This window comes from Penicillium bovifimosum, assembly GCF_028826915.1.
Source record: "Penicillium bovifimosum strain IBT 22155 chromosome Unknown utg000005l_segment0_segment0, whole genome shotgun sequence".
Lineage (NCBI taxonomy): Eukaryota > Fungi > Ascomycota > Eurotiomycetes > Eurotiales > Aspergillaceae > Penicillium > Penicillium bovifimosum.
This window is the reverse complement of record NW_026622714.1, coordinates 3,914,885-3,930,068: the sequence shown is the minus strand read 5'-3', so window position 1 is coordinate 3,930,068 and position 15,184 is coordinate 3,914,885. Positions and strand designations below refer to the sequence as shown.

Here is a 15,184-nt window from a genome sequence, read left to right as displayed (position 1 = left end):
CACACAATTCATTAACGCCCGGCGGCTAAGCCGAAAGGGCAACTAAACCTGATCTATCAATGCAGGTCCTAACATACATATGCTGTGCCCTCTTCGAGCCCATACATGGATCCTTGCCGTATATGTTCTCTTGGCTGTCAATATCATAGGTATCGCTGTGGGTTAGTAATTTGGTGAGTTGACTGGCTTGAAGGCGCTTCTTGAAGTGTTCAACATCCTATCTTCGTCAGTTGAAGCACGTCCACCATCTTTGGCACAAGGTGGTAGGTGTAGGTTGGTGAAAGAGAGGGTGTCATTGTGTTGGTCGACGTGGTTAGGCGGCGTCGAGTCGGCCCGTAGCGATTGCGAATCGTATAGAGGCTCGCACGGCTTCCAAGTTTAGCGTCCAATTCTGGTCATTTGACGGCGATTTCCCGCCCAGGAAAAAGGGATATGATGGTGAACGCAAGCACCTGACCGATGGCTGTCCGGTGGAGGCACAATTCATCGTCCGCTTGCGCATCTTGTTTCGGGACACACAAGAAATATTGAACAACGGTAGGATCATCCTCTGGAATATGGAGGAAAACGAAGGCCTCCCCTGTGCAGATGTAGCCGTATCGAACCGGCCATCCTCTCTTCAATCATGACCCTACGTAGTCTATCACCCATAAAAGGTCATTCATCACTCACTTAACTACACAAGATTACACCGAGCAGGAGCCTCCACGAGAGTAGGCCCTCTGCCCAGTAATCGCCGTAGTCTTCGACGTTTTCTCATACAAGCAATTGCTGTGTAAAACCAACACTGATCAGTGGTTGAACCTGCTCAACCTACAGATCAACAAGGTTCATCGCGAAACCTTCATTCTCTCGCTCAATCTTCCATCTCACCACTTCTACGCGTTCTGCGCCCTTGCCAGATCCCAAGATTACCCACTGAAAGACAAGACTACCTACCGCGGCCAAGAACAAGAAAATGGCACCAGGCGAAATAGCAGGAGGATTCCCCATGAGTCCAGTGGCAGCGTCGGTGGCTGGGAGTACTTCCCAGAGCACGACCCTACAAGTCCCTGAAGCCTTCGTCGATGGTGTTGACCCAGAAACATGGGGTAGTATCCCTAAGTACGACAAGCTTTCTTCCCCGACCGAAGAACAAACTACGGGCTACATTGTTTACCTCACTCTCCTTTGGGAAAAGGGACGAGTTGTAGGCAGAGACCTATGGAATGCCTTCGCCCAACAGTTTGATGAGTGGGACGAAGAACAATGGGGTGATACAACGTCGCAGGTACAGAGATACCTGCGCCAATTTCTGACCGACAATGGCGTCTACGTGGAGAGCAAGGCCGGCCTACGAATTGCTAAGGTCCTGCATAGAGTTGCTACTGCAGACAAGTACCAGTTCTGGAACCCTGCGCAGATCCAGGAATGGAGCGAGAGAAGCACCGCGTTCAGACGCAACCTTGAAGATCCTGCCTTCGTGGAGAACATAGAACCTGACGAGCCACTGAACTTGCCCAGGAGGATCCGAAACGCCTCACCGCAAGTCAAGGCCCAGTCGCAGGCACCGGCCTTACCTGCTTTGCATCAACCCTACCTCGCCACAGCGTACATCCCGCAACCTCGCGAGCACTCTGCTCGTTGGCCAGGACCATTGGTGTCGCTGAAGGCCCGCCCATACAGTGGCATACCCATAACAATCTTGTGTGCGTCCACTCCGTGCGAGGTGTAGTAATCGATTGCTTGATCCGTATTGAAGGGTGTGCTTCCTGGGTTGCCGTTAGATGGGTGGATGTTGGCGTCGTGTCCAGCAACGGTGTCCCAGCTTCCCGCGTAATCGTAGGCCATCAGGTTCCAGAAGTCAAGGTACTCATCCATCCGAGCGAGATGCTCTTTATGGTAATTGGTAGGGCCTTTAATCTTGGTTAGCTAGCTAGCTTAGTTAAGTTGTTTCAGTGGAATGACACGTACCAGCAGGGGGTGCAGCAGTGAGCAAGAAATGATACCCGTCAGTATTGGCTGAGCTGTACAAATCAAGGTCCTGAAAGAGTTAGCGGAGTCAGCAAAAGATACGTGTAAACATACCTCACGAAGACGGCGTAGGGTATCCACAAATTGACCCGCTTCTTTATCATCGGCAGGGTACTATCTGATATCAGCATCAAATTTTGAGAAACATGGTAACATGCCCACCTCGAAATCTACATCAATACCATCAAAGCCCAAGTTCTTCAGCAATTTGATAGCACTATCAGCAAACTTCTGGCGTCTTAACCCAGTCTCAAAGGCTGTTCTGATTATGACGATGGAACAATACTGCGTAGTAGTTATGTACACAAATCACAATGGATTAATATCCGGGGTAAGTCACGTGCATAATGACTCCTGTAGTTATGCACGGCAATAAGTCACAGATGGTGATCTCTGATTGGTGGATGCCCTAACCGATTGCCCCTGCCCCCTGGCGGCTCACGAAAAATCGAGCTAAATCAGGTGATTCAGGCATCCCAGATGCATCCAACGACATTGAAGAATGGCCAACCCCACTGCGCTATCCCCGATCCTGCAATGTGGCGGTGCCTTGAATTCTCCCTTCGATGTACTCGTACGCAGACTCCGTACCTTGGGCCTTTTCATTAATAAGTCCACTGAGCCCATATTTCATCTACTACTCAGACGCTTATTTGCGGACTACAAAACTTACCTATCGCCACGACTAACAAATTTGTTTGAAACATTCTTCCATTTAGGGCGTTGATATACAGAGTGCATCTCGGCGAGGCACAACCGGTTTCGTGACACGGTTGAGATGATTAAGCTCCCATGGGTATTCCAACTTTTCATATGCTGCGTACAAACTCTTTCTGTTTCGAATCTCCTGTCTTTAAGCCCTACGGAGTACTGTATTTACCTTTACCCCTCTGACTAAAGACGATGACGACGTTAAATTTGTTTTAATCTTCCCCGCTCATACCAAGATTTCGACACTTCCCTCACTCGACAGACTACTAGTCTTCCCTACACCTTGTCTGTATATTCACTATGAAGTCGTCCACGGACGACGACCATCACGCTGGTCGTCGGGCCCGCGAGGTGTATCGTTATTTTCAACCGGATCGACTCGCGCCAATAGATGAAAATCGGTCACTGGCGAGCGATGGACGTCGGAGCGCTGATTGCTCTACTGGCCGCGATCTCGCTTCTGCTTCCACACATAACCGTTCACCATCCCTATCCTTGTCCCCAATATCAAAAGGTCTTTCGCAGTTCGCAAGTGCTCCTGGGGGACGCACGTCTGAAGCCTTGTCCTTAGGCAGTGCGAATGCTACTCTGAACTCGTTTGCACAGTTGGCTGCGCTGCGACTAAATATGGACCGAGTATTTGTCAGGTAAGACGAGAACACCGCCTACCTTAAGAAGTAGCCTTTCCCGGGGCTGACCATCTTGTCCCGACAGCGTGTCGGATCGCCAATCTCAATACATTATTGCGCAGTCCCTTCAAACCGCGAAAGAGAACTGTGATCATGATTCTGCCGGCCAAACACTATATTCGGGATGTGTCACCCTCGATGTCGGCTCCTGGACACCTTGTCAGGTAAGTCGGTCTTCTCAGCTTGTCCGGCGCACAGAACTGATCAGGCGGTAGGATACCATTTCTCTACCCAATCGAAAGCGAGGAAAAGGAACAGACAACTTCATAGTGTCCAACGATTTGAGCCAAGATGCAAGATACAAAGACCTGCCTTTCGTGCAGGGTAAACCGAATTTCCGATTTTACGCAGGCACACCTCTCACCACAGAACGCAATATCAATATAGGTTGTTTCTTTGTCCTCGACACCAAACCTCACGCCGATTTCGACGAATCCGAAAAAGAAATCATGACCACCATGAGCACACTCATCATGGACTTCCTGAAAGTGAGTCGCCAGGCTTCCGAAGGCCGCCGCGCAACCCGGTTGTCTCGGGGCCTCAGCTGCTTTGTCGAGGGAGGATCCAGCTTCCTGGATACATTCGAGGATTCAGCTTCAAATACCATCGACCTGCAATATACCACGCCTCCCACCTCCAGATCAAGGGCTAGTCGTCTATCCGTTACCAGTCAGAACCAGTCTTCTCGGCGATCCGGCTCCCCCGCCAGCGACGCCGGCTCTACTAGTTCGATGGGAGAAAGCAGAGGCGATCGCTCCTTGTGCTCTAGCGTTGATTCTCGATTCCCCGGCTTGCGAACCGGTAACAGGCACAAATCGAGAGACGAGCACATAGACAACACCTATACTTTCCAACGAGCGGCAAACTTGATCCGAGAGAGTTTAGAGTTAGACGGCGACAGCGGTGTTGTCTTCGTGGAAGGCGGCAGCGATACCGCCCTCGACTACGAGGCGAACAGTGATAATGCCCTGGAAGGTAGCAGAGCTGCCTCTGTCTTGAGTATCTCCACTGGTGATAACGCCTTGGGCCCTGCAACGGGCTCAATGGCGCAGTTCCCGGTGTCCGGGATAGACCAGGTCTTTATGCATGGTCTGCTCAATCGTTATGCTCAGGGTAAGATATGGTCTTTCCATCGAGACGGCCTGCTTTCTAGCTCGGATAGCGAAGACTCGCCCCGCGAAAGCCGTTCCCGGATACGGAAAGAGCACAGGAGATCGAAACGACCGCAGAAATGGAAAACCACCGAAAACACATTATTGAATCGCTTTTTCCCTGGTGCGACTCAGGTTATGTTCGTGCCTTTGTGGAACGCGGCCAACTCTCAATGGTTTGGTGGTTGCTTCTGCTGGAACAATGTCGAAAGCATTGTTTTCGATACCTCTGTGGAGCTGAGTTCGGTACTGGGCTTTGGATCCTCAATCATGGCTGAGTGTAATCGAATCGAAGCACATATATCTGATCGGCAAAAGGCAGACTTCCTTGGCAGCGTATCGTAAGTCTTTTCATGGCTGGAACACTAGCTCTGCCCGGTTGCAATGACTAACTTTGCTTTTCAGGCATGAACTGCGCAGCCCACTACATGGAGTGATGGCGGCAGCGGAGTTGCTACAGAGCACTCTATTTGATGATTTCCAGGGCTCCCTTCTGGAAACCATCAATGCATGTGGTCGAACACTACTTGACACGATGAACCAGGTCTTGGATTATACTAAGCTCGTCTCGTTGGAAAAGGACCTACGCCATCTAAAGAAGAACCTTGCACCACACATGGATATCCAGAGTATGCAGCGCTCTGCCGGTCATCTGGATACGTACATGACAACGGACATCTCCCTCCTGACTGAAGAGGTTGTGGAGGGTGTTAGTCTGGGACATTCCTACAGCCAGCGGCCCGTGGCTCCCGCTGACCCGTCGGGGGCCGCCTTGACTAAAACGAAGAACCCAGAGGGCCTCAATATCCCCCAGCTGCATGTCGACGTGATCATTGACATCGAGCCAAATGACTGGGTCTACTACACGCCCCCTGGTGCTCTCCGGCGCATAATTATGAATATCTTCAGCAACGCGGTCAAATACACCGATTCTGGTCACGTTTCGCTGCATTTGGAGGCCAAAAAAGCACCGGAGAACTGGTCTCAACCGCAAGGGATGAAAGAAGATCTGATTGCTTTGACTGTCACCGACACAGGCAGGGGCATGTCCGCAGACTTCCTGCGAGGAAGGCTGTTTGTTCCATTCGCACAAGAGAACAGTCTGTCTGTCGGAACCGGTCTAGGCCTCTCTATCGTCCGCAGCCTCGTCAAAACGCTAGGCGGAAGTGTCAATGTCGACAGTCGTCCGGGCGAGGGGACAACTGTCAAGGTGGTTCTACCACTGACCCGCGAAGAGCATGAGGATTACAGTGAGGTTTCTGACGGCATACCATCGCCTCCGCAGGAGGAAACCGACTCGATCACGAACGACGTACGACTGTTGCGGGACAATAACGCCGGTCGCAAAGTCGCCATCCTGGGCGTGGAACCCGATGACGCCCCCAACCATCCATTATGGGGCCCTGTGTCTCGTTACTTGACCTGCTGGTATGGTCTCGAGCTTGTTTCGTCGTCGTCACGAGCGCCCATCGACATCATCCTGGTCGAAGAGTTGCCGGTGGAAAAGGATAAGAACTGGGGCTTCTCGGATAAGCAGCAAGCCGTGCTCGTTCTGAGCTGCAGGTATGTCGGCCACAATTCCCTTCGGGCGAAATGGTCCTCGCTCGCCAAGGTCGTGAGCATCGTCAGTCGTCCATGTGGCCCGCACAAACTAGCTCGATTCATTCGGAAATGCTTTGAGCAAGGTTCTTCCTTGTGTCTCCCGGACCGAACGATCACGTCTGAACAAGATACGGAGGTTTCATCGGAGTCTGTCGAAGTCTCGTCTGATGGAGATATGGCCCCGAAGGAAAATGCCGAAACATCACACTTGGATGACGTCCCTTCCATTTCACTCAATTCACCTACTCCACCTCCCTCCATCGGAACCGAACCCCCCGAATCCGCTCCAGTCCCCTCATCTACTGAGGCCGCCGAAATGCCCCCGAGATCCTGTACACCTCGGGTGCTTGTAGTCGAAGACAACAAAATCAACCTCAACCTCATGCTCGCATTCCTCAAAAAGCGAAAACTTGACACCCTTGACTCCGCCGAGAACGGCCAGCTCGCCGTCGATGCGGTGAAGCAAGCGCCACAAGGCTACGATATCATTTTCATGGGTAAGCTAGTCTCTCATCGCCATCTTCCAGCAAATGACTAACGTAGACCATAGATATCTCCATGCCAGTTATGGACGGCTTCAATGCTGCGCGATCAATCCGCACTCTGGAAAGGCAGCGCGGCCCATACTCGCAGCCCGCCGTTATCATCGCGCTGACCGGACTAAGCGGTTCTAACGACGAGCTGGAAGCTCTTAGTTCAGGGATGGACATGTTCCTGACCAAGCCTGTCACGCTCAAGAATGTCTCGAAGATCTTGGATAAGTGGTCTGATCGGGGTTTTCAAGATGACTGATATGGGCGTTTGAGCGATGTTTTTCTATTTGCATTTTACCCGGTTGGTTTGCGACATACCCCTTTAGTTAGATCTCTGATCCTCTCATACACGACCATTAGAGTAATTCCGACTACCTCATGATTTTCACGATGACTTGGTTATATGGCGGTTCTTCCATCCAATTCTCTTATGTAGTGAGCCAAGTAGATATAACGAAGTTCCGGGCATAGTGTAGGTTGTGTTGTGGGCTACGGCATACACCCGCTCCAGCCCCTGACTGCTTCGAGCTTCTACCTAGGTTTGATTCATCCAATGCACCAGATACATATCCTGAATCCTCCACCTACCTGTAGCATCAACACATAGATCCATTCCTAGCCAACATTGATCTTCTTCCCATCAAGTTCCTCAATCCTCAGCGTACTGATATCAACATTCCTCAAAGTCCGTCCCTGTTCACCATAAGCCAACAAACCCAGTCACAACCTTCCCCTACAAGACAGTAAGACTTACATTAACAGCCACAATCCCCTCATATTCTCCCCCGTCAGCCCGAGCATAAACACTAGTCCCGCAGTTTGAACAGAAACCGTGTGGAAACTTCATGGTTCCGAACCTGTACTCCTGTAGTTCCATATACCTATCTCAGCGTAATCCATGAACGAGACCAATATAGATGTACAGACCTTGATAACTCCATCCGCAGCATTGAATGTCACATTGTCCTTTTGAACGTAGACTAAAATATAGCCATTGATACTACAGATCGAGCCTGAATGTGTTAGTGTTGGCTTGCTTTTGTTGGATTGCTCGGTCTTGCTAGGTACTTGGGGAGTTGGGGCTTTGTACAGTTGCATGTATTGACGACTTGCTCTTCTATGGGCGATGAGAGCTTTGCTGTGTAGGTGACTTGTTCGCAATGGCAGCTGCCGGTGTAGGGGAATAATTTGGTGGTTTCTGATGCCATGCCTGTAGGAAATAGGTATTTCTGAAGACTTGGAAGTGGTTCGAAGGCGTGATTGTTTCCAATGCGTATGGGTGAGACTGGGAATTGTTGTCTTGGCACTTTATTGTGGCGGGGTATAGATCAGGTGGATGGTTTGTTCGTATTATGCGAATAGCATGGTTGGATTGACTGTCAATCTACTATCAGACTTGGAATAGTTAGGTAAGTAGGGCTTGTCTGTCTAGTCTGTAGCCCTAATTTCTTCCCTATGAGATTCCATCTCCCACCCGGAGAGCACAAAGTGACAAACTCCAGTGACTGCAGAAATATGTGTACATATCTCGCGTCCAAATGGAATCAAACTAGGTAATCAAGTCTACCTAACTTACCAGTGCCGCAGTGCGGGACGTCTTGTCTTATACACTTCCATCCAGAAAGAAAAAAAGAAACCGGAACTAAATTACTGTGTATACCCAAATCAGGCACCAAGGCCTCACAATGCACTATCACATGCATCAGCACGCACTGACATGTGATAGTCACTTTTTTCTGACCTTGAAGAGCCATGGAACGAGCTACATTATCAGTTTATCACATACCTACCCCATTGGCATTGAAAAAGTCCCAAACTCACAAGCAATGAATCCACCCTCCCTCCAAACCCTCCATCCAGCAGGGATAACCAAACGCCGAAGCAAAACAGCCTGTACAGCCTGCCACGCGCGCAAGAAGCGCTGCGAGATATCACCACCATCTTCCCAATGCACGCATTGTCGGAAAGAAGCGCGTCCATGTATACGCATACCGAGTGAAAGGTTCGTACAGACATGAACGTGGATGGAAACAGCTATGAATCATAATTTTCATACCTGTACGGATAACCCCGGAACTAAACTTCAGTTGAACTATAGACCCAGCCGATATCACTACCAACAGTCCAAGTCCAAGAATCACAACGAAAACCAAGATATCACGCAAAAAAAGGCAGATGTGCTGCCGCTGCCGCTGGGAATTGATCACGTGGTACCACGTTGGAGTGCTTTGTATTCGGCATACTCGGAGATAAGTCGGTTGTTGCCATCTTCTCTGTGTCCTTCGGAGGGGGAGGGGACTGTGAGGGCAGAGAAGGAGGAGGTTGTGGAAGAGAGGTCTAAGTCTGGTGATTGTGGGAATATGGATTGTTTGGAGGGGAGTGGTGTATCTATGACTTCTCCTTGGGACGAGTCATTAGTGTCTTTGGATAAAAGGGTTGGATTGGAGAGGACAGCTGCTTGTGATCCGAGACTTTTGTGTAGGGATTTTGCTTTAGAGGAAGCTCATTGTGGTAGTGGTGTTGGTGTTGGTATTGGTATTGGGGTTGGACATGATGTGTTTATGAATGATTTGGATGCTTTGCTTAGGTTTTGATGGTGTTGGATGGGGAATGGTCTGGGTTACAATGGGATGTAGGATGTATAATAGATTTGAGAGACTTCTGCACAACACAGCTCTATGATTCTATATTTTCAGATGATGTACAGGTATAATATACAGGTGGTGGCGGAATCTCGGACTAGATAGAGTACAAGAAACGAACAGCCAAGATAGGTCCGCCAGATGGGATATGATGCAACACGCTAGCTTCAAACAGATGGGAGAAAATGAAAAGAGATGCGCAAAATGCACAAATGCAAAAGAGACGACCAAAGCCTCGACCTTGGTCTTAGTCGCGGTCCTGGTTTTTGCGCACGATGGGAATGTGGATGGCGTTCTGCATCTTCCAAGCTAAAGGACGCGGGATACCACGCCATTCCTTATCCAAGATTGACGCTGCATCCAACATGATTGGAGAAGGATATTGTGGCAGATAGCGGCTTGCACCGAGCGCAATGTCACGCTTGACGAGGGCATTGGCGAGCCGCACTTGGAGATTCCGCTTTTCGCCGCTGGGCTTCCATCCAATAAGATATTGGACTGGATTGTGCCGGTATTCGGAGGGAAGATCGTTCAGAATGGAATCGGGAAGCGAGTAACTTTCATGATGCAAGTCAATACCGATAATGACTTTACCCGCGTCGGAATCCCACAGGTTCCTGCTGAGATCCTTGGAGTGGCCACGGGACGCATTGCGACACAGTGAAGTCAAGACAGCCTGCTGCATCTTGTACGTGACGGTCTTTTTCATGCATGCATACCGCCATATCACGAGACAGAGGTTGTAGTGGCGATTCCGGAATGCAGCCAAGAACAAATCCTCCCAATTCCTTGAAGACACATTGAAAAATGGGATTTCGAAGAAGCGGAGAGTATATTGCAAAGCGAGATGGATATTTGAACCCAGCGCTTGCACGATGTGGGTGAGCGCATAACTGTCAACGGCGAGATTGTTGTCGATGCAGATTTCCATAAGCCGGTCAACGGAAGAGAAATCCTTCAATCGAGCAACCACGCTGAACATCTGGCCGATCACCGAAGAGCTGAACCAGTTGGCTCCCCATGTACTCGTCATGAGGTCAACAAAAGAGTCAATATCTTTTCCGCTGTCCAAGTGCACCAAAAGCGAATCTTGTATAGTCTCCTGGAGCGCGCTATGGATGGTCGAGATACTGGACATGTGACCACCCTGTACCATATGTTCGATGAGCTGAGCTTTCTCACTGGGGTTGACCAGGGCGCTGAGTAATGCAAGCCATGTCTCCGGGTTTGGACGCATGTGTAATCGGGGCATCGTCCGCAGGAAGTGACGGAAGACAGCCACATCCTGACGCCGCGCAGCGGCCCGCAAGAGTATGTTGTATGTATCAGTTGTGGCCACATGTTCTGTGAATGAACACAAATCTCGGGCAGTATCCAGGAACTCATGTCGACACAGGTAATCCAATGCAGCATTCAAAGCTGCAGTCGAGATATAATTATAATTCGCTTCGTGCAAGAATAGTGCCTTCAGCTGTTGCTTAATCCGAACCACGTGCGGAAGCTTTGATCGAGACATGGCTTTTTCATCGAGGGTCGGGGCCCTCGCAGAGGTGAGATCCTCGACGTACTCGGTGAACTCTTTCACAGTGGCGATGTTCGGACGATGCAGCAGAATCTCATCCAAATTCGAGTTGCCACCCGACGGTTCACCGAAATGCCAGTGTCCCCGGATCAATGGCACAGGGAGTTTCGAACGTTCCATCGCGCCCCGAGAGATGCACATCGGAACTGGTGGTTTGTGGATGTCAACGAGGGGGTCTCCCATAGCCTGTAAGCTCTGCGCGCGGGTAAAATGCCCTTCCACTAGCTCCATGATATGATCCGTCGCACTCAGAACGACTCGACGAAGTAATCCCTTGCTCTGGCTCGCAGGCAGGATGTGCACACGGCACCCATTATGCAGCGGGATGTACCAAATATTCTCTTTCAGGGTATACCGAGTCACACCTGCAAACAGAGCAAGGGTCTCTTCTGGGACATATATCTCCTTCTTGTTCTGTGATACCTTCTTGGCGTATTTTGGGTTCCCGAGGTACACTTCGTCCAACACGTCCTTCGTATCGAACCAAGCCTTGTCAATGAGCGTCGTCGAACGCTTTTGATATTGTTTCTTCATATATGCACGAAACCGTAACTTCTTCCGATCTCGAATCGACGTGTTGCGTAGAGCCAGTTGGTTCTTGGTGGGAGTTGAAGGTTTGGCATTCGGCGTTTTGGCACTCGGCGTTTTGTTGTGCGCTCGACTCTTCTGTATTCTCTTCGCTCTAACAAGAGCGAATCCACGTAGTGGTCTGGCAGTCGCGCTTTTGGCATCCGCGGGTGAGCTGGCAGAGGCTTCCCGCTCTGCCGAGACCTGTCCTCCATGTCTCTCACCCAGATTATGTTCAATATCCTTGCTCGTTTCAGACAATTGCGGGCTCGAGGCTTGAGATAATCGGGATGCAGACCCAGAGATCCATTGGCGCGAGTGCCGAGAAAGCGAGGGACAGGGGCGGGCTGCTGGGCGAAATGGGGCACCGGAATTATTATTGCCTCCCCCCCCTGAAGCTTTGACCGGCTTCAAGGAAGACACCCGACGTTGCTGTAAGGTAGGCGCAGCCCAGCGGGGATAGAGGAAGAGAAGAGGTTCATCCGGGCCAGTCGCGACGGTGTCCAAGACGGCAGACAGACGCCTCCTTAGACACGGGCCACCAGACGAGAGCATAAGGATCGATGCTCTGATGGCACCGGAGACATGAATGAACAGGAGATGAGGATTGGGGCGCGTTGCTGTTGAGGTGTTTTTCTACGAGAGACCTTTTTTGCCCCGAAAATTGGCTGCCGCTAAACGGGAAGGCGGTGGTGGAGCTTGGCTCTGCCGGATCGCCGACGGCTACGGAGTCTACTGCGTACTTCGCCATTCTCCCACACTGATAGGAGCATAATGATAATCTATTTCGTCTGTACAGGGTTGCTTCATACATCAATAATTCAATATATGTGACCTTCACGGCCAACCTCAGCAGCCTTGGGAATCCCCCTGAAACTCCGCCTCGGTCTTGAGCGCTCTTCCGAGACAGGCCGCTGGGCCTTGAGTGTGTCATGCTTGGCTACCGACGACAAATCTAACAATTCTGTTGCTGATTCTCCATGGTCATCTTTAAAGATATCTGGTCCGGTAATGTGCCGCTTGCAAGATTCGGCAGCACGAGCGAGATTATCCCTTTTGCGTTGGATTGCATCTGCGTCTTTGTCCGAATCGGTGGGAGCTTTGGACAACTCGCTGATGACATTAGAAAGATACGTCACGAATTGCCAGCGAGACGTCTGGAACAGGAACATGGACATGATTGCCGGTATCTGTTTCACCAGAATTAGACCATTTCGACCAGAGTAAATGGGTCGGAATATCTGAACTCACCTTGTCATTCAAGTAATATAGCTCCTCGCCTCCATCCTCGACAAACTTCTTCAAGACACGAATCCTCTCCCGGTCAATAGAAGCTAGTTTCAAAGCATGCATCAAACTGGGTATATCCCCAATCTCATCGACATGCGGTTCCTCCTCAACAATCACATTCGCACGGCTCAAAAACCCAGACTCCACCCGGGACAGTGCCTCAATGCTCTGCTCCCGGCTTTTGTCCTTAGATGAATGAATCGTAAAGTAGTCCTCAGTAAGCAAATGCGACTTCTCAAAGTCTGAACGACCGCGGTGCCGCCGCTCAGCAACCTTAATCCGTAGTCTCACCCATCGCCTCCTCCGAACAAAAGAATGAAACCACGGCTGTGTACCATGCCACGAAGAGGACGCAAAGGAGAACGAGTATTGCCAGCCTTGCTCATCGGTATCACCGGACATGTCGACATACCATGTCTTCCAAGCCCATTCCCAGCTCGGATCGGGCAGTTGGGCATTCGTGATATTGACAGGACTGGCTCTGCGGTCCTGGGTCATCCAGGCGCTGGGATCCAAGTTCAGCAGCGAGCTATGAGAGTAGCGTGGTACACCGAAGAAGAACCAGCCCCGCTGGTTCTCATATAAGATGTCCAATTCCGAGCGCGGTTTTGTATCCTCGCGCCCGTTGGTCTGCTCTCCGGGCCCGTTCACTTGACCATTTCCGCTATCATCCCCGGTATTAGTCGAGACTCGGGACGGTGCAAAGTCGGCTGTGTCGACATCTCTGGCTCCGCTGCCTTCTCCGGTGGAGCTTGCTGATAACGGCTCCCCACGCACCTGGGACGGTTCGCGGCTAGCTGAACCACTCGTATCTGTGGCGATGCCGAGTCTATCCGGCTGCCACTTTGCGTACTTCCGCTTTGCAAGTTGGCTGTGGACAGATGCGCGACTCAGGTGTTTCGACAGGCTCACTTGTCGATCAAGTGTGGATGTGGGTCTGGGTCCTTCGCTGGCAGGTTGCTGTGGGACAGTATTATCCACGAGGGAGATAGACGCTTCGTTCTCCATATTCTCTGTGGGCAGGTGTATCGTTAAGCATACAAAGAGTGTTGACCCATTCCCAGGGACTGCCGAGCCCTATGGATTATCACTGAGTATACTGCGCTGGCATTATCTCAAGAGAGGGTGGTATGACTCGGATCAAATAAAAATAAAAAAGGCAGAATGATGTATCCGAACAAAAGGAATAGAGAAGTAGTAGGAGGAAAAGAAGCAATAAAGAGCTGCAAGACCAGTCCGGCTGCAACATCGATGACATCGTTTGCGGGGATCTCGCGCCAAGACTCCCAGCAACAATCGCGGAAAAGCCCAAACCAAACACAAACCTCTCCAAGTAAACAATGGCAGCACCACACTACCGAAAAATCGAGCTTCAGTCTCCAGCAGACTTCACCTATCTCTACGCCAACACAGTCGCGCTCTCCCGCCAAAAACTCGACCTCCACCTCCCCCCTTCCGCAACAGACAATGAAGCCCCAGATCCGATGCGCGAACGCGTCCGGGAGCTAGTCGACGAGGTGAGAACCACCAATCCCACCAGGACCTATATCTAAACTCACCAAAAAAACAGTACATAAACGAAACCTTCGAATCAGCATCCTCATCAATCAGCATCAACGGCCTAGACTCCTCATCCCCCCAATTCCCCTTCCCGGCAGCCTTCACCGCGCCAACCGAACAAATCGAGTACGAGCCCTTCGACACAGAACTCGCAGCGCGCGTGGCAGCGCTGTATGCACAGCTGGAATCGCTTAATACGACAGTCGCGCAGCAGAGACGGGACGCGCCGAGACGGGCGGCGAAGGAATATGCTGCGCAGTTGAACAAGATTATTCAAGAGGAAGACGAGGAGATGGATGGGGCTGGGGGAAATTTGCCGGGTCAATCGGAGGGCACAATTCCCAGCGGTGGTGATTCTACGGGTGCAGAGGCCGGGTCGGCGCAGTCTCGACCCGCTAAGTACGACCCGGCGTGGACTTTGCAGGTTGAGCTTGGGACGGAGGCGGAACAGGAGAGGTGGAAGAGTGGCGATGTTGCGGGGGTTTATGAGGATGCTTTGCGGATGCTGTTAAGGTTGCAGGGTGAGGGGGATGCTAGTGAGGTTGGTGATGAAGGTAATGCGTTGGCGAGTACTGTTGGTAAGGCTGAGAGGGCTGGGCGTGCTGCGGAAGTGGTGGAAAATATGACGAAGTAAGGGAGGGCTTTGGAGTAGCGGTTTTTTTTTTCTGCTTTTCTTATGTTTTGCTTTTGCAAAGGCGTTTGGGGGACTTGTCCTGGGGAATCATGATACCATGTCTTGTTTATTCGGCTTTAAAGTCGAGATCCTGTCCAATTCTATGCCAGTTCCAGTCTGCCATGTCCATACCTAGAGGGAATGTCTTTCGTACTCTTGGTCCGTCTTCTA

At 50.9% G+C, this 15,184-nt stretch overlaps 4 protein-coding genes across 4 annotated transcripts; 2 read left to right on the top strand and 2 right to left on the bottom strand.

Annotated features, from left to right (window-relative positions):
- Positions 1 to 1,575: 1,575 nt before the first annotated feature.
- Positions 1,576 to 2,359, bottom strand: N7515_006687 (uncharacterized protein; the record flags this gene model as incomplete). Its single annotated transcript, XM_056667431.1, has 5 exons — positions 1,576 to 1,895; positions 1,954 to 2,023; positions 2,068 to 2,127; positions 2,176 to 2,298; positions 2,354 to 2,359. 5 exons carry the CDS (start codon positions 2,357 to 2,359, stop codon positions 1,576 to 1,578), a joined length of 579 nt encoding a protein of 192 aa, XP_056521027.1.
- A 665-nt stretch (positions 2,360 to 3,024) lies between these two features.
- N7515_006686 (GAF domain-containing hybrid sensor histidine kinase/response regulator) lies at positions 3,025 to 6,958 on the top strand (the record flags this gene model as incomplete). Its single annotated transcript, XM_056667430.1, has 5 exons — positions 3,025 to 3,371; positions 3,439 to 3,577; positions 3,629 to 4,905; positions 4,970 to 6,663; positions 6,717 to 6,958. The coding sequence occupies 5 exons, from the start codon at positions 3,025 to 3,027 to the stop codon at positions 6,956 to 6,958; spliced, it is 3,699 nt and encodes a 1,232-aa protein (XP_056521026.1).
- A 2,630-nt stretch (positions 6,959 to 9,588) lies between these two features.
- Positions 9,589 to 13,788, bottom strand: N7515_006685 (uncharacterized protein; the record flags this gene model as incomplete). The annotated part of the gene is made up of 3 exons (XM_056667429.1): positions 9,589 to 12,126; positions 12,339 to 12,680; positions 12,742 to 13,788. 3 exons carry the CDS (start codon positions 13,786 to 13,788, stop codon positions 9,589 to 9,591), a joined length of 3,927 nt encoding a protein of 1,308 aa, XP_056521025.1.
- Positions 13,789 to 14,120: 332 nt separating this feature from the next.
- N7515_006684 (uncharacterized protein) lies at positions 14,121 to 14,974 on the top strand (the record flags this gene model as incomplete). The annotated part of the gene is made up of 2 exons (XM_056667428.1): positions 14,121 to 14,297; positions 14,351 to 14,974. 2 exons carry the CDS (start codon positions 14,121 to 14,123, stop codon positions 14,972 to 14,974), a joined length of 801 nt encoding a protein of 266 aa, XP_056521024.1.
- Between the last annotated feature and the right edge of the window lie 210 nt (positions 14,975 to 15,184).